At 42.1% G+C, this 27,820-nt stretch overlaps 1 protein-coding gene across 4 annotated transcripts; it reads right to left on the bottom strand.

Annotated features, from left to right (window-relative positions):
- Positions 1-896: 896 nt before the first annotated feature.
- LOC118374175 (leucyl-cystinyl aminopeptidase-like) lies at positions 897-26,315 on the bottom strand. 4 transcript variants are annotated; one of them, XM_052478934.1, is made up of 23 exons: positions 25,960-26,312; positions 21,768-21,886; positions 19,530-19,624; positions 19,214-19,407; positions 18,957-19,068; positions 14,173-14,430; positions 13,394-13,584; positions 13,064-13,202; positions 12,745-12,879; positions 12,477-12,597; positions 12,034-12,185; positions 11,688-11,801; positions 11,462-11,599; positions 11,209-11,340; positions 10,722-10,882; positions 10,131-10,219; positions 7,860-8,043; positions 7,298-7,454; positions 7,008-7,192; positions 6,677-6,838; positions 5,972-6,112; positions 4,481-4,562; positions 897-4,252 (listed from the first exon to the last, which is right to left on the bottom strand). In XM_052478934.1, exons 3-23 carry the CDS (start codon positions 19,599-19,601, stop codon positions 4,121-4,123), a joined length of 3,051 nt encoding a protein of 1,016 aa, XP_052334894.1. In that variant the 5' UTR covers positions 19,602-19,624; positions 21,768-21,886; positions 25,960-26,312; the 3' UTR covers positions 897-4,120. The 4 variants fall into 4 exon arrangements, with proteins under 4 accessions (XP_052334894.1, XP_052334892.1, XP_052334895.1 ...); XM_052478932.1 differs by lacking the exon at positions 21,768-21,886; XM_052478933.1 differs by lacking the exons at positions 897-4,252; positions 4,481-4,562; positions 21,768-21,886 and adding an exon at positions 4,569-4,960 and having other exon boundaries at positions 25,960-26,315.
- Positions 26,316-27,820: the final 1,505 nt, after the last annotated feature.

Raw genomic sequence — 27,820 nt, 5'->3', positions numbered from 1 at the left:
ATAGCCAGTGTACGACAGGAGTTGATTGGTGCACAAACATGAAAGAAATAGTTTAAGGTTGTGTTTTCATACAATATATGTATGTTGTATTCAAATGTGCCCTCATCCATAGATATGAGGAAAAAGGCTGAGGACAGCAAGGCCTCACTGGGAGAGGGAAAGAGCATCCTCTGGTGGTCTAGTTGTGCAATTAACCATACACAATCCAATAACAGAACACCAGCTCCCAATTTTTTAAAATAACTAAGATAGACCACAGCCTGTCATTACCAATGGGACAAATGAGTCAGTGGGCAGAACAAGCAAGATGGTTATAGCCAAGCATGAGCTAGCGAGATCATTTTGGCGCATTCTAGCATATATTTGCATATTTCCGTTAGGGAACGCCTACTCTGATGTGCGAGTGTGCAATAACTAAATTCGTATTTGCACTCCTAAACAACACATTTTTTAATCAACTTTGGCAAAGGGTAAAGTCTACAAATCTTTATCCACTCTGTTCTGCACAGATTTTAGTTTTGGGAGCAGAAAACCATATTGAGATCAAATGTTTCATTGATGACAAAATTTGGTAGTGAGTGGGAAACCCCACACGGACGCTTCTGTTATACGTCCAGTGAAATATCTGTCTCATTGTTATATCTGTGCTAGCTCTGTATATTCTACATTACCTTTATATCAATCAAATGTATTTATAAAGCCCTTCTTACATCAGCTGATGTCAAAGTGCTGTACAGAAACCCAGCCTAAAACCCCAAACAGCAAGCAATGCAGGTGTAGAAGCACGGTGGCTAGGAAAAACTCCCTAAAAAGGCCGTACATTTAGGTAAGCCTCAAGCGAACACTAACTGCTGAACACAGACCACGCTTAGCACACAAATACAGAACAGCGAAAGTCCAGAAAACATTTTATTCGTATTTTTTTCATGACATGAAGAGCCTGACAATATTCAGCATCGTCAACCCCAGTGCAAAACAGTTTAAAATGATGAGCAACAATCGAGGTGGACTTGGCATAGGAATACACTGACAATTCTGCACCCAAGATTTCATAATAGACATATCATAACGGCCAATACGACCTAGCTGTTCCAATGTTTTCAACATTACATCACAACATTCAGAGTGAGAAGTAAACCCTCCTTCAGATTGAGACAGTACCAAACAGGAGACATAGCTACAGACCTCTGAGGCTTCAGATTAGAAGAGAAGCTACATTAGAAGCTCAGATATTCATTTGTCATGTTGTTATGTAATAGAAGAGCTCCTTGAGGACATTCAGTGGTTGCCAACATCTGAGCCAATGCTGCTGCAGCAGAGAGGAGGTAGTTACCTCTAGACCAGTGGAGGCTGCTGAGGAGAGGACGGCTCAAAATAATGGTTGGTACGGAGGAATTGGAATGGCATCAAAACACATGGAAGCTGTGTTCGATACATTTGATACCATTATTCTGGTCCAGCCATTACCAGAAGCCCGTCCTCCTCATTTAACTGTGCCCTAGACACTGACCCAAGGTCAGTTTTATATTTGATTAAGGTCTGAATTGTGTAACTGATCATAGATCTGTTGCTACAGGGAACTTCTACCCAGAGTCAGACGGGAGGCTGATACAATCATCTTCCACACAGAGTCGAAAACAACAGGGCTACAATAGACAACAGAGTACCATAGAGCTCGCACATAGTGAGACAACGTAACCTAGCCCATTAAGCCAGGCTAACCAACGACAGAAGACTGTTGGACTACAGACACAGCTAAAACTGCACTACCCAGGTCTACAGACGCAACACTGTTAGGTCACTCACTAAACTCCTTAAATGGAAAAGACAGAAACAATCAGGCAACCCTGTACTTTAAAAACTTACATTATTATTTAAAGAAGTTGTTGATTTCATTATTACCACCACTTAAATTGAGAAGAACCATGGTGCAGCCACCCAACCCTAATATGGATCTACAGTTAGCTGTGTTTCATACAAGATCCTAAGCCCTTGAAGTGACCTCACATTCATCAGTACACTTTGTTCTTTAGTAAAAACAAAACCATTAAAAGCATTTGACCAGGACTCATACATCTGAGGCATCACACTACACCATATATACAACCAAAACCAAACATCAAAAACGAAAGAAAAAATCTGCACGCACAGAAAACATGATCAAAAAGCAACGTAAGGATAGTAGTAGCATTACATCTTCACAAGCATTGTGAGAATTAAATATTCTGGACACAGATTGCCTCGTACGCAAAGGAAAAGCGGAAAGCGGTCTTGACTATACTCCTTCAATCTGTTGAGACATAACAGGCCAGTTACTGAAACCATTGTTAGATAAACATGAATGTATGACATTAACTGTCAAAATATAACAATGAAAGTTACGTCAACAGAAGTGCCGGGGTGTTTAATTCACCCAACGTTTACACCAGGGGGGCTCAAACTCTTGGGCTTGGTGTACCAAAATATATTCTGAGTGATGAGCTGCAGCCCAAAAAAATAAATAATGTATTTTGAAATATAAAAAAAAAAAAAGGTCAACATGAGCTTTTTAGGTTCTTGAAACATGAATCAAATCGTAGCCGTATAACTTGACACCTAACAACACATTCTGATTGCCAATATTTTAAAGCAGATTTTCAGCAATTCAACATGACTAATTTCATGTGATTGTACACATTTTTCCATGGGATGGTGAGACATTTTGCCACATTTAATGCTAATTCCCTGCAGTTCTACACAGTTTGCTATGGCTTATGCCATTTCCTATGATATCCGTGAGAGTGAATAACAAAATGAAACGAGGGGCCCCCTGGAGGTCAGGGCCCCTGGGCATGTGCCTTGGATGCCCAGTCAGTAATTTGGCTATGATTACTACAAGGTTTAGATAGCTGGCTAGACTAACTTACCTAGCAATCGATGTTAGCTGACATGGGCTAGTTGATTGACTGTCAGTGACTGACATAACAAGAGGAAAACTGCTGAGGCACTACCAAATTTTGAAATGACACGTTATGTATTCTACCATGGTATCTCGTAACAGTAAGTTGTGAACCCACACTTCTTGAGGTCTAACTAACAGACCGACAGTGGTAGAAATGTGGTAGAGTTTCACTTTGGGAGCATTTAAACCAGGTGTCTCAAACTCATTTTACCCTGAGGGCCACATTCGCTCTTTAAAAATAAATATTTAAAAAGTGCCAAAATCTGCAAAAAAAATGTCCTCTATCCATCATTTTGAGAATTTTCGATGCTCCCCGACTGTCTAGTTTTAATTTTAGTTATTATTAGTGAGCTGGACAGTCAAACGCTATAAATATAGCGCCATTAGCATTTTTACAGTTTCAATTTGGTTTGTCATTTTTAGTCCCACATTTTTGGGGGGACACTACTGATCTAAACAGTAAGGTATTTTCCTTCAACATATACACGTTCTGGCTGTAGCCTGCTGAGCGTGTCTACTGTACACGGTCACCTAACCCCTTTGTATTGTGTCAGCTCTGTAGCCTTACTCTGGCCTTCAACAGACATTCTCCCCCTCCTCCCCCAAACAGTAAGACAGTCATGTGGAGGCTGGAGTCGGAGCCAGGGCCTGAGAGAGCACAATTAGTCACTGAGCCATGAGTTTCACAGGTGACACATACTGATGACATGTTGCCAGCGCTGATTACACAGCATGTTCTCTTCCTGTATTCCTTGTCCTTTCTCAGGTGGATGCTACAGCACTAGGGGGTGATGGAAGGGGTGAGTTGCCTCCATACAATGTGAAGCACGTTGAGTTTGAAAGATAGACACTCTGTTGTGTGTCCAGGCATGCTGTAGTGATGAAAGCGGTGTGAAGGTTTGGTCGACAGCATAGAGAGAAAGGAGTTAGAGTCTGATTGATACGGGGTCAGATACACAATCTCTAGAGCAACCCTGAGCTGGCTACTACAACTCATAGGACACCCTGTTCCCTATATAGTGAACTACTCTTGATCATAGTGAAAAAATAAAGTAGCCACTATATGGGGAATATGATGTCATTTGAGACAAGCCCTACTATAGTGCAAACACTGCTGTTGCCATGGCAACATGGCCCTCGGAGCAGGTTGCCGGGAGCGACAGTTGCCAAGCAGCCATGTTAGAGCCATATTCTGAGTGTTGGGAGGTTCCTGTCCATCCAGAGCTGGTTCAGTCTGATGGTCTCTAAAGCCTCCTGGACGCTACGCATCTGAGACCCCCGCTCCTTCAGACTGGAGAAGAAACCCTGGACCTACACACACACACACACACACACACACACACACACACACACACACACACACACACACACACACACACACACACACACACACACACACACACACACACACACACACACACACACACACACACACACACACACACACACACACGACATGAGAGAAGACCAACATGCACTAGGCATCTGATACACAGACACATGATATAGAGTCGGCATGGTTCTGAGGTGTAAGCTCACCTCCTCCAGGTGTGTCTGAGTGGAGAACTGGGAGGTGGTGGACTTGATTATGCTTTGGATGGGATAGGACCCCACTGGGAACCTACACAAACAGCCAATCAAAAACAGGCCATTACTTCACAACAGCCAATAGAAACTAGCCACTTATCCACAAGAGCCAATTGAAACAGGCCCACTGATATCGATTGGGAAACTATTGTTTTTGGGCCCATTGTTCTGTCGGTTGATGCTGTAAGTATGTAAATGTGAACTGACTATACCAAACATTAGGAACACCTTCCTAATATTGAGTTGCCCCCCCTTTTGCCCCCAGAACAGCCTCCATTCATCAGGGCATGGACTCTACAAGGTGGTGAAAGCGTTCCACAGGGATGCTGGCCAATGTTGACTCCAATGCTTCCCATAGTTGTGTCAACTTGGCTGGATGTCCTTTGGGTGGGGGACCATTCTTGATACACACAGGAAGCTGTTGAGCATACTCTGTCCCAGATGCATATTATTATTAGTATGGGATAGAAAACACCCTGACGTTTCTAAAACTGTTTGAATGATGTCTGTGAGTATAACAGAACACATATGGCAGGCGAAAACCTGAGAAAAATCCAACCAGGAAGTGGGAAAGCTAAGGTTTGTAGTTTTTCAACTCATTCCCCATTGAAGATACAGGGTGATATTAGTTATGTTTCACTTCCCAAGGGTTCCACTAGATGTCAACAGTATTTACAAACTGTTTTGAGGATTCTACTCTAAAGGAGGGGCTCATAAGAGCTCTTTGAGTGAGTGGTCTGTCAGAGTGCCACAGCCTCGGTCTGGCGCGCTCACGTGAAAGGTAGCTACGTTCCACTTAATTTGTACAAACATTAATGAAGTTTTATGTTAAAAACATCCTAAAGATTGATTCCATACTTAGGTTGGCATGTTTCTACGGTAACGGAACTTTTTGAACTTTTCGTCCAACGTTTATTATGAGTATTTCTGTAAATTGATGTGGTTCTCTGCAATATCACCGTGTGTTTTAGAACTACTGAACGTAACGCGCCAATGTAAACTCAGATTTTTTTATATAAATATGAACTTTATCAAACAAAACATACATGTATTGTGTAACATGAAATCCTATGAGTGTCATCTGATGAAGATCAAAGGTTAGTGATGAATTTGATTTCTTTCTGCTTTTTGTGACTTTCTTTGGCTGGAAAAATGGCTGTGTTTCTGTGGCTTGGTGGTGACCTAACAATCGTTTGTGGTGCTTTCGCTGTAAATCCTTTTTGAAATCAGACACTGTGGCTGGATTAATGAGAATTCTATCTTTAAAATGGTGTAAAATACTTGTATGCTTGAGGAATCAACACGTATTGAAGTGGATTTAACAAGTGACATTAAAAAGGGATCATAGCTTTCACCTGGTCAGTCTGTCATGGAACGAGCAGGTGTTCTTAATGTTTTGTACACTCAGTGTATAATTGATCTTATGAATAAGGTGGCACTCACTTCTCTATGATCCTGTCCCAGTTCTCTTTGACAAAGTCCCAGACGAGCAAGTGGCCAGCGAAGCCGTCACTCATGGTGCTGATGACCAATGGCAGCTCCTGGGTCTGGATAATCCCTCCCTCAAGCCCCGTTCTCAGAATCCTGAAGGAGGAGGTGTTTAGAGTGATGCAGAGACACACACCATAGGCTGCTACAAACATATCTGGGCACAGTTTAGGCACATTTTACATTTTAGTCATTTAGCAGACACTCTTATCCAGAGCGACATAGTTAGTCCATTCATCCTAAGATATGTGGTTGTCCCACCTACCTATCTCAGTCATAGTAAGTGCTTTTTCCCCAATAAAGTAGCTATCAATAAAGTCAGATCTAGTAAGGGAGCAAAAAGTGCGAATGTTAGTTCACGAAAGCCTCGGGCATGAGGAGGGGGTGTGAGAAGATGGGAGAGGGTATTTAAAATACTACTTGAAGAGGTAGGGTTTCAGATGTTTTCAGGAAGATGGGAAGGGACTCTTCTGTCCTAGCTTCAGGGGGAAGATCAGCTTGAGTACAGCTGTATGTCTTGAGTACAGCTGTATGTCTTGAGTACAGCTGTATGTCTCTGTATGTCTCTGCACAAACTCTGGGTAGAGGTTAAGTTGGCCAGTTAATGTCTGTAAATTGATTCATTAAGTACCGTGGACCCACACTCACTCTCCACCTTACCATACAATGCTTTGTGGGTCCTGTGTGGAGGCCAGGGCTTGCAGTATCTTGCGTTTCTCAGAGTCATATGTGGTGGAACTGTATGCCTCCATGAGAGAAAGCCATCTGAGGTCAGACTGGGCCGCTGTAGAGAACACCACTCGCTGCAAATCACCTGGGATCCTGGAGGAGACAACAGAGCACCACAAGATCACTATAGAATAGATATCTAGCTTTACTATGGATGAAGACCATGGCGGCCAAAAAATCTAAAAGTATATATATTTTTTAAACCAGCAAAAGTATATATTCTTATATATAAACTCTAAAGTCAATTGGTGTGTGTACCTACTGTTTGGTTTGGTTGGAGTTGGTCCACTGGTCGTAGAGGGCCGTGGCCTGGTCAGTACAGTTCTGCCGTCCCAGACTACAGGCCATCTCTAGCAGGACTGACCTCAGCTCCTGTCTGGACACACTCTCCTCCTCTCCCCAGTCCTGACTGTCCATCAGCTGGCCAAAATGACCCCAAATGTACACCTGAAACACACATTACAAAGTGAAAGCACAGTCAGTGTGTCCCAAATGGTGAGGCTAAAAAACAAGGTACCTGACAATCTAGTGTGTGTGTGTGTTTTTATTTACCTTCATGCGGGCCACCAGTCTTTGCTCCTGTCTCTTGTCCAGTAGTCTGTAGACAGAGCTGAGCTGTGATAGGGCCTCTGTCAGAGGAGCAGTCTCAGTCTCATTGGTGGCATAGTCCAACAGATTTAAAACTTGACGGAAGGACACACGACCCAGTCTTATGAGGGGAAGAGAAAAATAGACAATAGATCTGAATGAATTCTGTCTATTGTGTCTGTTGTCTGTGGAACTAAAATGCAGACATTCACGCAATCGTACAAGTCCAGGCAGAGTATTAAGACAGGCCTCCAATTATGACTTTTTTTTTTAAAGTGGTCATTGCTGTTAAAATAATGTGATTTCAGTCATCCTACCTGGTAAAATGAGGTTACAAATAGATGAATCTATGTATAATCTATTTATGACCTTATTTTACCAGGTAGGTTGACTGAGAATATTATTTTTTTACAGCATCGACCACATAAAGAAAAATGAATCGAGTCTTTCTGAGAGACAGACATCCATCTCCCAGCTACTATGATCATTGAGCGTACCATGCCACAGTACAAACACACACACTGACCTGGACAGGGCAAAGATGTTGTGTATGAGTGAAGCGCGGTCGTGGGGTGTGAGTGTGTTGATATCAGTCTTAAGAGCATCTATGAGAGTGGCCCAGCCCTCGTCTCCATAGTGAACTATATAGAAGCCCGTGTTCATGTAGTTCAACTTCAGCCACTTCACACTGTCCGACACATTCAGAGTCGCTAATTGGAAACACATAATAATGCACTTAGACACATGGTCATGCTTTTACCTAGAACCTCAGCGCATACAACCAGCGGAAAGTATTCAGACCCCTTGACTTTTTACACATTTTCTTACGTTACAGCCTTATTCTAAAATGGATTATTACATATTTTATTAAATCCTCAGCAATCTACACACAATGCCCCATAATGAGAAAGTGAAAACAGGATCAAGACATTTTAGCAAATGTATTAAAAATAAAAAAACAGAAATACCTTATTTACATAAGTATTCAGACCATTTGCTATGAGACTTGAAATTGAGCTCAGGTGCATCCTGTTTCCATTGATCATCCTTGAGATGTTTCTACAACTTGGAGTCCACCTGTGGTAAATCCAATTGATTGGACATGATTTGGAAAGGCACACACCTGTCTATATAAGGTCCCACAGTTGACAGTGCATGTCAGAACAAAAACCAAGCCATGAGGTCGAAGGAATTGTCCATACAGATCTGAGACAGGATTGTGTCAAGGCACAGATCTGGGAAAGTTTACCGAAAAATGTCTGCAGCATTGAAGATTCCGAAGAACACAGTGGCCTCCATCATTCTTAAATTGAAGATGTTTGGAACCACCAAGAATCTTCCTAGAGTTAGCCGCTAGGCCAAACTGAGCAATTGGGGGAGAAGGGCCTTGGTCAAGGAGGTGACCAAGAACCTGATAGAGCTCCAGGGTTTCTCTGTGGAGATGGGAGAACCTTCCAGAAGGACAACCATCTCTGCAGCACTCCAACAATTTTGGATGCAGTCTATCACAGTGCCATCCGTTTTGTCACCAAAGCCCCATATACTACCCACCATTGCAACCTGTACGCTCTCGTTGGTTGGCCCTCGCTTCATACTCGTTTCCAAACCCACTGGCTCCATGTCATCTACAAGACCCTGCTAGGTAAAGTCCCCCCTTATCTCAGCTCGCTGGTCACCATAGCATCACCCACCTGTAGCATGCGCTCCAGCAGGTATAGCTCTCTGGTCACCCCCAAAACCAATTCTTTCTTTGGCCGCCTCTCCTTCCAGTTCTTTGCTGCCAATGACTGGAACAAACTACAAAAATCTCAGAAACTGGAAACACTTATCTCCCTCACTAGCTTTAAGCACCAGCTCTCAGAGCAGCTCACAGATTACTGCACCTGTACATAGCCCACCTATAATTTAGCCCAAACAACTACCTCTTTCCCTACTGTATTTATTTAATTAATTAATTTATTTAGCTCCTTTGCACCCCATTATTTTTATTTCTACTTTGCACATTCTTCCATTGCAAATCTAACATTCCAGTGTTTTACTTGCTATATTGTATTTACTTTGCCACCATGGCCTTTTTTGCCTTTACCTCCCTTATCTCACCTCATTTGCTCACATCGTATATTGACTTGTTTCTACTGTATTATTGACTGTATGTTTGTTTTACTCCATGTGTAACTGTGTCGTTGTATGTGTCGAACTGCTTTGCTTTATCTTGGCCAGGTCGCAATTGTAAATGAGAACTTGTTCTCAACTTGCCTACCTGGTTAAATAAAGGTTACATTTTTTAATTTTTTTTAAAATCAGGCCTTTATGGTAGAATGGCCAGATGGAAGCCACTCCTCAGTAAAAGGCACATGACAGCCCACTTGGAGTTTGCCATGAGGCACCTAAAGACTCTCAGACGATGAGGAACAAGATTATTATTATTATATTATAAGATTCAATGCTGTGATCGCTGCCAAAGGTGCTTCAACAAAGTACTGAGTAAAGGGGGGTTAATAAATTGGAAACAATTTTGTTTTTGCTTTGTCATTATGGTGTATTGTGTGTAGATTGACGAGGGGACAAAAACAATTAATTCCATTTTAGAATGAGGCTGAAACGTAACAAAATGTGGAAAAAGACAAGGGGTCTGAATACTTTCTGAATGCACTGTATAAATATGTATCACAAGCAATTAACATCAAAGGCTTGCTTGAATTAGACAATTCATGAAGTTAGTCAAGCTCACTGACAACTACAGAGCTGAATGTACAGAGTTTTACCGGTCTTATTATTTTCCTGTCTTATTATTTACCTGTCTTATTTCTCAGCGTGAAGATCTGTCTGCAGGAAGGGGCAGAGCTACAGCTGTCATTCACATATGTCACGGGGATATGCCACAGGCTGAGGAGAACACAAAGAAAGGTTGGTCTGAATGTGTGTGTGTGTGTATGTGTGAGAGAGTGTATGTGTGAGAGAGTGAGTGAGTGTGTGTGAGAGAGAGCGAGTGTGTGTGAGAGAGAGCGAGTGTGTGTGAGAGAGAGCGAGTGTGTGTGAGAGAGAGCGAGTGTGTGTGAGAGAGAGCGAGTGTGTGTGAGAGAGAGCGAGTGTGTGTGAGAGAGAGCGAGTGTGTGAGAGAGAGAGCGAGTGTGTGAGAGAGAGAGCGAGTGTGTGTGAGAGAGAGCGAGTGTGTGAGAGAGAGAGCGAGTGTGTGAGAGAGAGAGCGAGTGTGTGAGAGAGAGCGAGTGTGTGAGAGAGAGCGAGTGTGTGAGAGAGAGCGAGTGTGTGAGAGAGAGCGAGTGTGTGAGAGAGAGCGAGTGTGTGAGAGAGAGCGAGTGTGTGAGAGAGAGCGAGTGTGTGAGAGAGCGAGTGTGTGCGTGAATGTGTGTGTGCGTGCATGTCTCACTTAGAGGTGTGTGTGGCGTTGTCTGCGGAGAGCAGGAAGTGTTCCTGCGTGAGCGTCACGTGACCACCCTTGCGGCTGACGGTGACTAATGGGAAGCCGTTTTGCAGCGTCCATGTTCTCATCATGTCTGACACATTCTCCTGCTGGGGAAGCACCTGGGCCTGCAGCATCCAGAACCAACAATCAGCAATAATAAATATAAAGAATCTACTAATTTGACTACTCATCACCATGGGAGGTATCAGCATCATATGAGGTATCAGCATCAGTAGTACTAATACAACAGACCCCCCCAATTAATACAACAGACAAGACACACCCACTTAATACAACACAAGACACACACACACACTTAATACACAGACAGGGTGACCATTGTGAAAAGAGGAAGGATATGGCGCCAGATTTTACAGCCGCAAAATAAGGAACCTGTGAAAATAACTAATCAGGAAACGGAGACAGAGTGTCTCAGACAAACCACACCTACCTGGGTGAGACTGTTCCAGAGATCTGCAGTAACAGTGTTAGATCCTCTGTAGTTATCCAGGTATTTTATGAGTCCTTTCCTGAACTGACCGTCTGGCAGAGTGGTTTTCAGCATCAGCAGGAGGGAAGCACCCTAGAGACAGACACACATGGACAGACAGACACATTACTGATGTGACTACAGCACCAATATCCTTCGCTCTACTAATCAATAAAATGTTAAGCACATTTGTGAGTAAAGCTCAAGACTATACCTTCTCATAGGTGACAGAGTCAAACATCTCAGACACCTGCTCAGGTGTGGTCACCTGGGATGACACTGACACTGGGTGGGAGGAGTTTAAAGAATCTTTGGCCATGGCCTTAAAGCGCACCCCCAGGAACACATTGCCCTGGAGACAGAGAAGAAGGATCATCAATCCACAGTTATCTAAACCGACACTGACACAGCACCTGCATGTGTGACGTGGTGCTGCTTACTAGGTCCAGCTGTGGGAACTCTGTCATTAGGGACGTGTACTGCCAGTAGGTGGCGAAGCCTTCGTTCAGCCACAGGTCATTCCACCAAAGCATCGTCACCAGGTTCCCAAACCACTGACACACAACATTACAACGGAATTAGAACAGTTTTATGACCAAACATCAAAACAGCATTAAGACTGCGGAGATACACACACATATGTTCCATCACCTTGTAGTAGTCACACACACACACACACACACACACACACACACACACACACACACACACACACACACACACACACACACACACACACACACATCAGACAAACACATCAGACAAACACGTCAGACAAACACACACCTGGTGAGCGAGCTCGTGGGCTACGACGTTAGCGATTAGTTGTTTGTCGAGAGGAGAGGACTGGTTTCCCACCAGCAGGCTGGTCTCTCTAAAGGTGATCAGACCCCAGTTCTCCATCGCCCCCGCCAGAAAGTCTGGGATAGCAACCAGGTCTGGAGGAGGTGGAGAGAAGGAAGGAAGAGTTGAAAGAGAGGGACGGAAAGGTGGAGGGGAAAATATTACACTTTTCTCACACATTTTCAAATGAATCTACAATACAAGTCAAGGGTTCTGAATACATTCAGAAAGTATTCAGAACCCTTGACTTTTTCCCCAAAATTTTACATTACAGCCTTAATCCAACATTTTAAAAAAAATGTTAAAAAAAAAAAAAAAAAACCCTAATCGATGAGTTTGTGTGAAGGCTGAGTGTCTGTGTGTTGTGTCTTTGTGTCACCTCTCACCTAGTTTCCTCAGAGGGTAGTCGATGTGAAAGAAGGTGTTGTAGAACTGCAGCAGCGTGGAGGCTGTGTCCAGAGCATAGTGTGTGTGTTCCTTCTTCTCTGGCACAGAGTACACTGACACCTAGAACACACACACACCATAGAAATTGAATAAATACAATAGATCCCAAAATAGGGGGATAGGCACAGAGTAGACAGTTGCATTCCAGTGTTTTGCAGGTCATATAAATAGTGTGAATAGATTGTGAGGCAGGGATTCTGTACGTACCAGTGTATTGGAGACATTTCTAGTAATGCTGGTGAAGTTGGCTACGATGAAGGCCACCAGGTAGGTGCTCATATTAACGCCAGTCTGCTCAAACTCATCCTCCAATAGGCCGCTGGGTAATGTAGTCGTCTTAGCCTGGGGAACACAACAACAGTTATATTAACAGATGATTTAATCACTGGCATTCTTCATGTCAAGTGTCTCCAGTAATCACTTGATATCACGTATTTGATTTTGTAATGTATTGATGCAGGTTTACCACTTAAACATACACTGGGGTAGGCAAACTCTCAAGCGCACACACACACACACACAGTACCTGGGGCATGTTGGACAGAGTGATGTATCCAGGCTCCCTTGTGATCCTGACCAGGAAAGTGGCTTTGAAAGCCGGCTCATCAAAACAGGGGAAGGCCTTCCTGGCTGCCTGGGGCTCAAACTGGGTGGCAGCTAGGACCCTGAGGAGAGGGTGGCCAGAGTCACACACAGGGAGCAAGGACGAGGCTCAACCTGGAGTTGTAGTTTACTACATCAACAAACATTGTCAAGTTTACATACTATCACAGAATGTATCTCACTGCATTCACCTGGAGTTATGTTATTTTTAGAGCAAACTTTAGTACATAGTTTTTAAAATAATTTTGCTTACCTCTTGGCTCCAGTCTTGTCGTTGTAGGAGCTGTTGTAGAAGCCGTCATAGGTGTGTGAGAGGTTGGCTGCGTAGTCCAACGTTAACACACACACCTGGCCTACCTTCAGATCCTCTAGGAAGCTGACAGCTATCTGCTGCCATGGTTTATACTCCAACACCTTCACCTCAACACTCTTATCCTCTCCAACCTGGAAGGGTTATAGTAAAAACAGCATTTAATAAGGTAAAACATCCCCATCTAGGGAAAACATCACCATCTAGGGAAAACATCCCCATCGAGGGAAAACATCCCCATCTAGGGAAAACATCACCATCTAGGGAAAACATCACCATCGAGGGAAAACATCACCATCGAGGGAAAACATCCCCATCGAGGGAAAACATCCCCATCTAGGGAAAACATCCCCATCGAGGGAAAACATCACCATCGAGGGAAAACATCACCATCGAGGGAAAACATCCCCATCGAGGGAAAACATCACCATCTAGGGAAAACATCACCATCGAGGGAAAACATCCCCATCGAGGGAAAACATCCCCATCGAGGGAAAACATCACCATCGAGGGAAAACATCCCCATCGAGGGAAAACATCACCATCGAGGGAAAACATCACCATCGAGGTAAAACAATGTATCTCTATACTGCTAGTGAGACAGTTACACACTGTACATTAATATCAGACTAATTACAGTTAAAAATCGAAACCTATAAAGATGTATTTCTCTTCATATTATTTTCTAGTAAATAGCAATGGCACAGCTGATCATAGACTACCTGGAAGGTTGCCTTGGTGATAATGAGTTCAGAGCTGTGCAGAACTATGCACTTGGTGTCGTGTAGTATTGTCATGTTGATGACAGTGCGGCCAGTGAAGGTCATGGAAGTCAGGTTAGGGGTCAAGGAGAGGTCATAGTTCACAGGCCGTACACTGGCTGGGAGTCGGAGCTCATTCCAGGGAAACAGCTCCCCATTGGTGCTGTTAGGATAGGATGGATCCATAGGAGTGGAGGAGTTATCCTTACCACAGCCAGCCTGGGGAGAAAGAGGATCAACACAGTGAATATACACAGTTACTTCAGAAAGTATTCACACACCTTGATTTTGTTGTGTTACAGCCTGAATTTGAAATTGATTCAATTGGCAATGTGTGTCACTGCACTACACACACACACACACACACACACACACAAAATACCCCAGAATGTCAAAGTGGAATTTTTTAAACAAATTAATTCAAAATTAAAGCTGCAATGTTGAGTCAGTAAGTATTCAGCCCCTTCGTTATGGCAAGTCTAAATAAGTTCAGGAGTAAACGTGCTTAACAAGTCACATACCGTATTAAGATGCATGGACTCTGTGTGAAATAATTGTGGTTAACATGGTTTTTGAATGACTACATCAACTCTGTACCCCACGCATACAGATAATTGTAAGGTCCCTCAGTTGAACAGTGAATTTCAAGAACAGATTCCACTACAAAGACCTGGGAGGATTTCCAATGCCTCGCAAAGAAGGGCACCTTCTAGATGGGTAAAATAAAAAGAAGCAGACATTGAATATTCCTTTGATCAATATTCCTATTCCTTTGATCACGGTCCTTCTGTAGCTCAGTTGGTAGAGCATGGCGCTTGTAACGCCAGGGTAGTGGGTTCGTTTCCCGGGACCACCCATACGTAGAATGTGTGCACACATGACTGTAAGTCGCTTTGGATAAAAGCGTCTGTTAAATGGCATATATTATATATTATGGTGAAGTTAATAATTACACTCAGCCACTATACAGATACAGGTGTCCTTCCTAACTCAGTTACCAGAGAGGAAGGAAACCGCTCAGGGATTTCACCATGAGACCAATGGTGACTTTATAAACAGGTACAGTGTTTAATGGCTGTGATAGGTGAAAACTTAGGATGGATCATTAACATTGTAGTTACTCTAAAATACTAACCTAAATTACAGAGTGAAAAGAAGGAAGCCTGAACAGAATACAAATATTCTAAAACATGCATCCTAAGGCACTAAAGTAAAAGTGCAAAAACTTGGCAAAGAAATTAACTTTATGTCCAGAATACAAAGCATTATGTTTGGGGCAAATCCTACACATCACTGAGTACCACTCTTCATATTTGCAAGCATGTTGGTGGCTGCATCATGTTATGGGTATGCTTGTCATCGGCAAGTACGAGGAAGTTTTTTGGGGATAAAAATAAAACGGAATAGAGCACAGGCACAATCTTAAAGAAAAACTTGGTTCAGTCTGCTTTCCAACAGACACTGGGAGACACATTCTTATTTCAGCAGGACAATAACCTAAAACAGAGTTTGAATCATTTGCAAATATTTTGCAAATAATGTACAATCCAGGTGTGCAAAGCTCTTAGAGACTTACCCAGAAAGACTCACAGCTGTAATCACTGCCAAAGGTGATTCTAACATGTATTAATTCAGTGGAGTAAATACTTAGGGAAATGTGATGTCTGTATTTCATTTTTTGATAAATTTGCTAAAATGTCTAAATACTTGTTTTCCCTTGTCATTCTGGGATATTGTGTGTAGATGCGTGAGGAAAAAAAATACATGTTTGAAATCAAATTATATTTATCACATGCGCCGAATACAACTGGTATCGACTTGACAATGAAATGCTTGCTTACGAACCTTCCCCAACAATGCAAAAATAATCCAAAATAAAATAGTAACTAACACGAGAGGAATAAAATAAAATACACAAGAATGGCGCTATATACAGGGAGTACCAGTACCAGATCAATGTGCAGAGTTACAAGGCAATTTAATGCATTTTAAATTCAGGCTGTAACACAACAAAATGTGGAATAAGTCCAGATGTATGAATACTTTCTGAAGGCACCGTGTGTACAGTTGAAGTCTGAAGTTTACATACACTTAGGATGGAGTCATTAAAACTCGTTTTTCAACCACTCCAAACATTTCTTGTTAACAAACTATAGTTTGGGCAATTCGGTTAGGACATCTACTTTGTGCATGACACAAGTAATTTTTCCAACAATTGTTAACAGACAGATTATTTAACCTAATCACAATTCCAGTGGGTCAGAGGTTTACATACACTAAATTCACTGTGCATTTAAACAGCTTGGAAAATTCCAGAAAATAACATCATGGCTTCAAGCTTCTGATAGGCTAATTGACATAATTTGAGTCAATTGGAGGTGTGTGTACCTGTGGATGTATTTCAAGGCCTACCTTCAAACTCAGTGCCTCTTTGCTTGACATCATGGGAAAATCGAAAGAAATCAGCCAAGACCTCCCCAAGTCTGGTTCATCCTTGGGAGAAATTTCCAAATGCCTGAAGGTTCCACGTTCATCTGTACAAACAATAGTACGCAAGTATAAACACCATGGGACCACCAGCCATCATACCGCTCAGGAATGGGACGCGTTCCGTCTCCTAGAGATGAACGTACTTTGGTGGGAAAGTGCAAATCAATCCCAGAACAGCAGATGATGCTGGAGGAAACGCATCTATATCCACAGTAAAACGAGTCCTATATCGACATAACCTGAAAGGCCGCTCAGCAAGGAAGAAGCCACAGCTTCAAAACCGCCATAAAAAGCCAGACGGTTTGCAACTGCACATGGGGACAAAGATCACTCTTTTTGGAGAAATGTCCTCTGGTCTGATGAAACAAAAATAGAACTGTTTGGCCATAATGACCATCGTTATGTTTGGAGGAAAAAGGGGGAGGCTTGCAAGCTGAAGAACACAATCCCAACCGTGAAGCACAGGGGTGGCAGCATCATGAGTGCTTTGCTGCAGGAGGGACTGGTGCACGTCACAAAATAGATGGCATCATGAGGCAGGAAAAGTATGTGGATATATTGAAACAACATCTCAAGACATCAGTCAGGCAGTTAACCTCTTACCTCCACTCGACACGCAGGCGTCCCATCTAGACATCTGGAAATGCAAATGCGCTACGCTAAATGCTAATAGCACTCGTTAAAACTCAAACGTTCATTAAAATACACATGCAGGGTACTGAATTAAAGCTACACTCGTTGTGAATCCAGCCAACAAGTCAGATTTTTAAAATGCTTTTCGGCGAAAGCATGAGAAGCTATTATCTGATAGCATGCAACACCCCTAAAGACCCGCAGGGGACGTAAACAAAATAATTAGCATAGTCGGCGCTACACAAAATGCAGAAATAAAATATAAAACATTCATTACCTTTGACCATCTTCTTTGTTGGCACTCCTAGATGTCCCATAAACATCACTATTGGGTCTTTTTTTTCCGATTAAATCGGTCCATATATAGCCTAGATATCGATCTATGAAGACTGTGTGATCAAGGAAAAAAACAGCGTTTTATAACGCAACGTCATTTTTTTAAATTAAAAAAGTCGACGACAAACTTTCACAAAACACTTCGAATTTTGTAATGCAACTTTAGGTATTAGTAAACGTTAATAATCGATCAAATTGATCACGAGGCGATGTATATTCTATAGCTGTACGTCTTGAAATAATGTCCGGGTAAATCTCAACCAAAATATCCGGTCGGAGACCGGAAGAAATGGGCTGTCTCTTGTCCGTTTGACCAAGAAACAAATCCTAGGCAAATGACAAGACTGTTGACATCGTGTGGAAGCTGTAGGTATTGCAACCTCGGCTCCAGGTATTGTGGTTTCTATTCAACAATACGTTCAAGTGGCGCATTGATATATTTTCCAGTGATCAGATTTTCCTGCGCTTTTCGATGAAACACACGTTCTGTTGTAGTCACAGCCGTGATTTAACCAGTTTTAGAAACGTCTGAGTGTTTTCTATCCACACATACTAATCATATGCATATACTATATTCCTGGCATGAGTAGCAGGGCGCTGAAATGTTGCGTGATTTTTAACAGAATGTTCGAAAAACTAGGGGGTAGGATCAACAGGTTAAAGCTTGGTCGCAAATGGGTCTTCCAAATGGACAAACATACTTCCAAAGTTGTGACAAAATGGCTTAAAGACAACAAAGGTATTGGAGTGGCCATCACAAAGCCCTGACCTCAATCCTATAGAAAATGTGGGGGCAGAACTGAAAAAGCGTGAGCGAGAAAGGAGGCCTACAAACCTGACTCAGTAACACCAGCTCTGTCAGGTGGAATGGGCCAAAATTCACCCAACTTATTGTGGGAAGCTTGTGGAAGGCTACCCAAAACATTTAAAGGCAATGCTACCAAATACTAATTCAGTGTATGTAAACTTCTGACCCACTGGGAATGTGATGAAAGAAATAAAAGCTGAAATAAATGATTCTTTACTATTATTCTGACACGTCACATTCTTAAAACAAAGTGGTGATACTAACTGACCCAAGACAGGGTATTTTTACTAGGATTAAATGTCAGGAATTGTGAAAATGTATTTGGCTAAGGTGTATGTAAACTTCTGACTTCAACTGTATACACACACTATCTTGCCCTTTTGGCACTGGTGCCACTTCCCGTACCTGTGGAGGCCAATGCAGGAGCCACACACTTTTCACATACACAAACTCCCGACACTCCAACACACACACCTACCTTAGTGAAGGTACAGCCAGGCAGGAAGTAGAGAGCCATCGCCATGGATGCGACCAGTACCAAGATGAACACGCCCACCACCAGCATACGAGCCGAGGGGCAGGAACATAACCTGGCCAAAAAACAAAATACAGTATTTACAAATCTATAAATATAATATTACTGTTTATGTCTGTTTTTCATTTACTGTAAAGTGTACTGGGATGTTTAAATTCACTTTAAATCAAGCTTGATTGGATTTGAAAAGTAAAAACGACCTGGATGGAGCCTGTCTGTTGTAAGGGGAGGGGCTAGGATTATGGGTGGAGCTTCTGTTCATGAAGGACATGCCCAGTAGGCGGGCTGACGACTCATAGTCCTCCTCCTCATCGTCCAGGTCGTTCTCTCCCAGACCTCGCACCAGCAGACGGGAGCTACGGGGCTCGTACACCACCTCATCTGGTTCCAATGCCTGGAAGGAGGTGGAGGAGGGAGGGGACAATGTGAAAATCTGGAAAAAGTCAAACAGTTAGAAGAGACGATACAACTGATGGGTGGATGGGTTAATGTCAGTGCTGTATAGTATGTAATTACCGGGAAGGCTGTAGAGTCTTTAGCCAGGTCCACCACGTCAGGTTCCTCCTCAAACATACTGTTCTCTATCATGTTCCTGGGCAGGGATGCTCGCTCTGGTTACACAAACAAACAAAAAAGGTTAATACACACACACACACACACACACACACACACACACACACACACGTTCAATAAAATGTGTGTGGCGCTCCATTTCTATTGATTATCCCCTGTGTCTCTACAGACAAACGCTCAACTCTCTCCAATTCAATAATAACAACAGTTGTCAAACTGTATAAAATGTCCCATTCTCACCTGTAATAAGAGCAAGTATTCTGAAGTCCCAGCGTGTGTGTGAATAGTTGGTGTAACATGTAGGCTAAGTGAAGAGCAAGAACAAAGCCATCTCATACACCTAGTACGTTCGTTCCATTGTGTGTTTTCCATTGGGAGAAAGCGTGCGTGTTGGTAGGGCCGAGTTGCCTACACTAAGTTAACAAGAGAATGAAGCCATCAGTTTCCCCTATCCCTTCCTGCAGCAGACATAGTTCTGATTCAGAGGTCATCTGGTCTGCAGCCAGTCTTGCTCCTAATAATATGGAGCTGAATATCTTTCCTATGTAAATAATACCCAGATCAAAAGAAGAACCATAACAACCTTAGATTTTTCTGACTCACACCAACCCGACAGACCTAATGTCATGTTAGAACAACTAGTATTATAGTGTCAAATGAGGTGTTCTATAAATGTGGTATCTGTTATTCAGACCAAATGACAGCACCTCAAAGTGAAACAGCAAGGGCTGTAACGGAAGCAGCAGTGAAATGGAAAGCGTCAGCAGCAGCTCACCACACTTTTCCTGTTTTCACCAAACATACATAGAAACACAGACATATCCTATAGCCTACACCACTTAGCTAGAGCCACGCAGACCGGAAGTTTGAGGCCAGTGCAGGGTATATAAGGCCAAGTAGGTGAAGCTGTGTTTGAGTGTCTGTCAGCTGAACAAGGCATAACCTCTGGACATTTCAGCTCCATACATAGGCCTACTAGCCCACTCACAATGTCCAGGACAGGATTCCCCCCATCAGTTAGGCTTTTCACAAAGGCCTTGTGCATTCTGAATTGCGGTAGGCTAGGCTAATGAAATAACATACTTGGAATATTTTTCAAATAGTCAATTAAGCTTTAATGAAAAAGCTCCCACAGAGAAAGACAGCTGTGTCTATTGACTAGTAGTGTGTGTGTCTGTGTTCTAATCCGAAAAGACAGAAGTCCTTTATTTGCTGTAATAAAGCTGTTGAGCCATAAAGCAGACAAGCACAGAGCTAGAGCAGGAGAGTACAGTCAGTGCTACTGAGCCGACAGAAAGAACCTTCTGGTCCTTATCAGGTTAAGCACACACACACACACACACACACACACACACACACACACACACACGACGTGTCTTTGGCTATGTCGGATTAAGTGATATGACATGCTATTCTATAAAATAATTTCTCTGTAATTAATATTACCTGATTGAGCTAATCATGTAAATGTAATTAACTAGAGAGTCGGGGCACCACTAAATAATATTTATAGAGCTGTTATCTTCCGAATAAACTCTTAAAGACCTAGTAATATTTTACATTAATAGCAGTCAATATTAATCGTCATCTTAATTCAGTCTCATCTGAAAGTTGTAAATTCTTGGTTATCTGCACGAACCCTGGCTAAACAAGTTGAATCAGCAATACAAAATTGGGTTTAATTATTTATTTACTAAATACCTAACTAATCACACAGAATTACACATACACATATTTAAATCATAACTTGATGACAAATTACATCATAAAGGAAAACGTCCCTAGCAGGCGGAACAGATATGACAGCTGGTTACACAAAAGAAAAGGGCTGGGTTTGAGTGAAAGAGAGGGAAGACTGAGGAACAAAGGGCGAAGCTGTGCTATCGTAAATACAGTATCTTATGCATTTTAAATTACCGCCCATTTGGAAAAGGAAAATGCAATAAATATTTACACTGAGCTGCTCTTCGGTAGGTTGGTGGTAGATGGAAGGCAGTGTTGCCCAACCAAGTCCTTTGAAGAATGTCTCTGCTGGTAAATTGAATATGTTGTAGTAACGTTGTTGTGTGATAGACGGGATACTCTGTCTGTTCCTTCCTAACCCTCGTTTGCAGCGGCTGTTGCTAACTCAACGGCTAGGAGGTATCACTTCTGTAGTGAATAAGAGTTCAAAGTTCATACCATTCACAACCAAAGCTCACGCTGATGTTGGCTTCGTTCTGTAGTTATTATCTGAACCATTCTGACATCGGACCGTCGTCCTCACATCCTCGGAACAGGAGGTTATATTGTCGTCAAGGCTTTATATAGGAAGAGAGAGGAGGGCGTGTATGAAATTTGTATAGACCATGTCCCTTCACAGGGTTGAGCAGAGCCCTTATGAAAACCCAAATCTCACATTTTAGAAGCTAAAATCACATTTCATCCCATCACGAATAATTTCATATTCAAACATTTCAATTGAATAACAATTCCATGTGAATCAAATAACTCTGATGTGTAGACTTTCCACTGTAGAGTTTATGTAATCTTATCATTGATGAGAATGTCTCAGATGACAACCGAACTGACATCATATTCATTAAGTACCACCGCATATGTTGAATTAATCACTTTCCTGAGTAGTAGGGTTTAATATTTTCCTGGTATTTTACAAATGTTCCATCCATCCCGAGAATAAATCCCCTGTCACCCGGGATAAACTGGTATTTCCGGCCAAAATCGTTAGTGTCATTCTAATGCATTTAAATATGTCTTGATTTCATTAGAGCTTTAATCGGCATTAAAATTAAAGTCTGATGCTACCTGAGCCATTCATTAAAGACATTTTATGACCCCTACATTAAATACATTTTATGAGCCCAAGCCCAAATTATTGTGCCATCATTCAATACGTCGCCTATGATATGATATATAGGATACCACACATTACGCACAACAGAAAAACATATAAGCCCATAGATGTAGCTATGCTCTCTTGGGTAAATAAATTAAACAAGTTCCAGGAGGCTAATCTTTTTTGGTCTGGACTGTATTACGTTACTGTATTGTATTATACAAACTGGAATTACGTACGTCGTTCAGACCATGAAGCTGGGAGAGAACATGCAATGCTGGCACAGGATATGCAGCCTACAAAGTTAGCATTATAGGCTAGCGAATTTTAATTCGAATTTTGAAATATAATAGGGCCTATTTAAAAAAATTATAATAATTAAGTATTAGTAGGCTGACACGTACACTACCGTTCAAAAGTTTGGGGTCACTTAGAGATGTCCTTGTTTTTGAAAGAAAAGCTCATTTTTTTGTCCATTAAAATAACATCAAATTGATCAGAAATACAATGTAGACATTGTTAATGTTGTAAATGACTATTGTAGCTGGAAACAGCAGATTTTTTAAATGGAATATAGGCCCATTATCAGAAACCATCACTCCTGTGTTCCAATGGCACGTTGTGTTAGCTAATCCAAGTTTATCATTTTAAAAGGCTAATCGATCATTAGAAAACCATTTTGCAATTACCTTAGCACAGCTGAAAACTGTCGTGCTGATTAAAGTCTTCTTTAGACTAGTTGAGTATCTGGAGCATCAGCATTTGTGGGATCGATTACAGGCTCAAAATGGCCAGAAACAAAGAGCTTTCTTCTGAAACTCGACAGTCTATTTTTGTTCTGAGAAATGAAAGCTTTTTCATGCGAGAAATTGCCAAGAAACTGAAGATCTCGTACAACGTTGTGTACTACTCCCTTCACAGAACAGCGCAAACTGGCTCTAACCAGAATATAAAGCAGAGTGGGAGGCCCTGGTGCACAACAGAGCAAGAGGACAAGTAGATTAGACTGTCTAGTTTGAGAAACAGACGCCTCACAAGTCCTCAACTGGCAGCTTCATTAAATAGTACCCGCAAAACACCAGTCTCAACAGTGAAGAGGCAACTCCGGAATGCTGGCCTTCTAGGCAGAGTTGCAAAGAAAACGGCTATTGTCAGACTGTCCAATAAAAAGAAAAGATTAAGATGGGCAAAAGAACACAGACACTGGACAGAGGAACTCTGGTATACCCTCTTCACTGTTGATGTTGAGACGGGTACTATTTAATGCAGGACTGAATCACTTCATTGAATATATCTATTGTTCCCTGGACAGCAAATAGATGGCCCTATAGCGCAGCTGTTTAACAGAAAGGCCGAAATGGAACGCAACTGCTCAGCTACGGCGACTGACACATATCAGTTTGCTACTAGCTCATTTTGCAGTCTTGTCGACATGGATCATTGTAAAAATAAATAAACGTAAATCTATTGACAATGAAAATGAGGGGGAAGAGCTGGAAAACAACATGACAGCTATGATAAAACAACCACCAGAAAATCAGAAAGATAACGGCGGGGAAATGCAGCTAGCTAATGTGGCTCCGGTGGCTAAAAGAAGGATACGGTCGATTCAAGAACACAGAAAGTTCCAAGAGAAATGGACAGAAGATCTTTGTTGTACTGCATCGTGGGACTAGCTCACTTTGTCTTATTTGCCAGAAGGCAGTCAATTGTTTTAAACAAGCAAATTTATAGCGACATTTCCAGTCACACCATGACAAAAAATATCTGCCACAAAGCAACCTCCGAAACAACAAGCACTACTCAAAGGACAAAAACAAATAAACAGATCTAACGCTGTTGCAGAGAAAACGACAGAGGCAACACATGAGCTTGCTCCGGATACTCGCAAGAAACAAGGCGGCCTTCACAGACACGACAATGTAAAATAATGTTTTTTGGCCTCAGCCTAAATATTGTGTGCTGATTTCACAAACAGGGAAGCTATTTTAAAGCAAATGAAGGGACTGCAACTCTGCAAGAGAGAGGATATTCCCATTTCATTGAATCATTCATCAGGAAGCACTTGTGGCGAAACTCAAAGTGTGACGAACAGAATTTGATGCAGCAAATTTGTTCGCGTGGTGAACATTATTATTGCGAGGGCACTGAATCACCGGCAATTCTGCCAGTTGCTGGAGGAAACCCAGACAGAATACAGCAACATGATATTTTATAATGCGGTGATATGGCTGTCTGGTGGCAGAGTTTTGGAAAGATTTTCCCTCAAATCCGTGAATTTGTTGCAAGCAATTGTTGCAAGCAATTGCCTGAGCTGGATGATCCACAGTGGATATTAAAGCTGGCTTTTTGAACTGACTTCACCTGAACAATGAATCCCCAACTCCAAGGGAAAGCTAAAACTCTATGCAAAATGCTGCGTGCGGTCATAGCATTTCAAAATAAAATCACCACACGGTTCATACCTGACAAGACTATTTCTTTTGTGCATGTGTTGGAAGAGTTGGAGTTTGAGTCTAGATCCAAAGATAACGACATTAAGAACCCCTTTCATGTGCCAGTGTCATCGCTAGCCCCAGTCATCACAGCCCTCTGTCCTGACCGTGCTGGACTAGAGAGTGAGATAGTGGAGGCAATGGCACATTGCAAGGTGAACTAAGATCAGATGTTTCTGGGGCCTTGTGTCAGACTCATAGTATACACATAGTATATACACGTCTGAAGCAGTGTGTGCAAAGGGTGACAATTTTTGTCAGCACTTATTCATGTGAAACAACATTTTCAACAATGAACATTGTGAAATAAAAACAAAAACAGACTGGCCAATGCATACCTGGTTTTGCCTCGCAAGGATAGCAACAACAGTCAAGGAGCAGAAGGGACCTTTTCACTCATCCAACTTATGGGTCTTATACATGTGATGTAGCCTATTTGGTGTGTGTATGTTTATATTTACATGTGCTCAATTTCTCAGAATTTGCTCTGAATTGATCATTGTTAATATTGGAAATAGAAGTACAACAAACGAAAGATGTGTGCAGCCCTCTGAATGATTGTCTCAACCCCAAGTAGCCCCCTTACAAAAAAATAGCGAGTAACACTGCTTTAATGGGTTAAATATATAGGCCCTCGGCTGAAAAGAGTCAAAAGTTAACCCTGAGCTCAGCCTGACTGGGGACTGTGTCCCCAAGTGAATGTCACACTGAGAATTAAAGCTACAGATCACAGTCTACTCAGGCAAACTCTGTCAGAGATACACTGGCTATTTTAATTTAGCTGTACTCCAAGGCCAGGCGTAGCTAGTCATGTTTCTATCAGCTAACGTACCCATCATTACAAGTGTATGAATGCTGATTAGTTCGTACCAAAACTGCTGCCTGGCTGTCAACAGCCTGACACTTGTTGACTTGGAACGTTATGTGGGTAACCGTCCGCAAGCTAAAATGCTAGTTAGCTAACTAACTAACGTTACTACAGAAATTGTGGCTGGCTGGAAATTATGGGGAGCAGCTAGGAAGCGTCATCATTATTCCTTACCACTGTCAAATGGGTCCTCCATGACAAGATATCTGAAAGAGCCGAGCTGTCCTCACTTCTGGCTGGCTGGCTGAGCTATCAGCCCCGATCAGTCCACTGTGTTGCTGCAGTCTGTGGGCTAACTTGGCTGGTAGCTACTTATGACACACTAGCTAGCTGCTACAAACACGGTTGGTGAAGTTATTAGCGTGTGCGATCAAATTAATTAAATATGATCAACCATCCAAACGACATTCTGTCACCAAACTATTCGCCATGCATTTAAATGACTGCTTCCTTCCTTCGTCTCCGCCCGGGAATGACTGTAGAGAAGAGGGCCAACTTGGCGGAAAATCTGTCTCCCTCCAGCAGGTGGCGTTGTTTTGCCCACCAAGCAAGGGAGTTTTTGTATGGAGACCAATGAGAGTGTCGACTTTGGTCAAAAACAAAACATTGTGGTTTATTTCATACGTGAGGTTTAGTTGATCGAATATAAATTTCGTAATGCTTAAATTCGTACGAGTGTACTGACAATTTTGAGCAAAAACACTATATCGGAGTTGTTTGGAGATGGCTAGGCATATGTCAGGGCTCCTGAGCGGTGCGGTGCAGTGGTCGAAGGCACTGCACTCAGCGCACGAGGTGTCACTTCAGTCCCTGGTTAAAATTCAGGCTGTATTATATCTGGCCGTTATTGGGAGTCCAATAGGGCGGTGGATTATTGGCCCAGTTTTGGCCGGGGTAGGCCGTCATTGTAAATAATTATTTGTTTCCTAACTGACTTGCCTAGTTAAATAAAAATGTATAATAATTCATGGCATGAGGAAAGTAGCATGCGATTGACGTCAACAACCCTCATTGAATATTCAATAAATATTACAATAATGTGCTGCTTTGTGGACAACTCCTGTTGTTTGGGCAGAGAGACATGTATCTTGTCAGTTTATCCATACTCTCTATCTTTCTCAATTTCAATATAAGGGGCTTTATTGGCATGGGAAACATATGTTAACATTGCCAAAGCAAGTGAAACAAAAGTAAAAACTAAATGTAAAAAAATGTACAGTAAACATTACACTCAGAAAAGTTCCAAACAAATAAAGACATTTCAAATGTCATATTAAGTCTATATACAGTGTTGTAACGATGTGCAAATAGTTAAAGTACAAAAGGGAAACTAAATAAACAAAAATATGGGTTGTATTTACAATGGTGTCTGTTCTTCAGTGGTTGCCCTTTTCTTGTGGCAACAGGTCACAAATCTTGCTGCTAAAAATGGCACACTATCGTATTTCACCCAAAAGAAATGGGAGTATATCAACATTTGATTTGTTTTCAAATTCCTTGTGGGCTTGTGTAATCTGAGGGAAATATTTGTCTCTATTATGGTCATACATTTGGCAGGAGGGTAGGAAGTGCAGCTCAGTTTCCACCTCATTTTGTGGGCAATGTATTTGTATTTTGTTATGGAAACGCAGCAGCTACTCTTCCTGGGGTCCGGCAAACTGTACGCAGTTATACCATTTTAATGCATGTGTCTGTGCCTATGTTTGCGTTGCTTCACAGTCCCCGCTGTTCCATAAGGTGTTTTTTAATCTGTTTTTTAAATCTGATTCTACTGCATCAGTTACCTGTAGTTACCTGTAGTAGTCATGACTCTATGTAGTACTGTGTGCCTCCCATAGTCTGTTCTGGACTTGGGGACTGTGAAGAGACCTCTGGTGGTATGTCTTGTGGGGTATGCATGGGTGTCTGAGCTGTGTGGTAGTCAAACAGACAGCTCGGTACTTTAAACATATCAATATCTCTCGTAAGTAGTGATGAAGTCAATCTCTCCTCCACTTTGAGCCAGGAGAGATTGACATGCATATAATTCATGTTT

The sequence above is a fragment of the Oncorhynchus keta genome, chromosome 25 (assembly GCF_023373465.1).
Source record: "Oncorhynchus keta strain PuntledgeMale-10-30-2019 chromosome 25, Oket_V2, whole genome shotgun sequence".
NCBI classification, from domain to species: domain Eukaryota; kingdom Metazoa; phylum Chordata; class Actinopteri; order Salmoniformes; family Salmonidae; genus Oncorhynchus; species Oncorhynchus keta.
This window is presented reverse-complemented; position numbering and strand designations above follow the sequence as displayed.

Excerpts from the sequence above, each read along its gene's own strand:
- LOC118374175 (XM_052478933.1), bottom strand. The coding sequence starts at position 25,981 with ATGGAGGACCCATTTGACAGTG. Across the intron at positions 19,625-25,959 it reads GGAGGACCCATTTGACAGTG|AGCGAGCATCCCTGCCCAGG; the intron begins GTAAGGAATAAT and ends TTGTGTAACCAG. Across the intron at positions 6,839-7,007 it reads AACTCCAACCAAACCAAACA|GATCCCAGGTGATTTGCAGC; the intron begins GTAGGTACACAC and ends TGTCTCCTCCAG.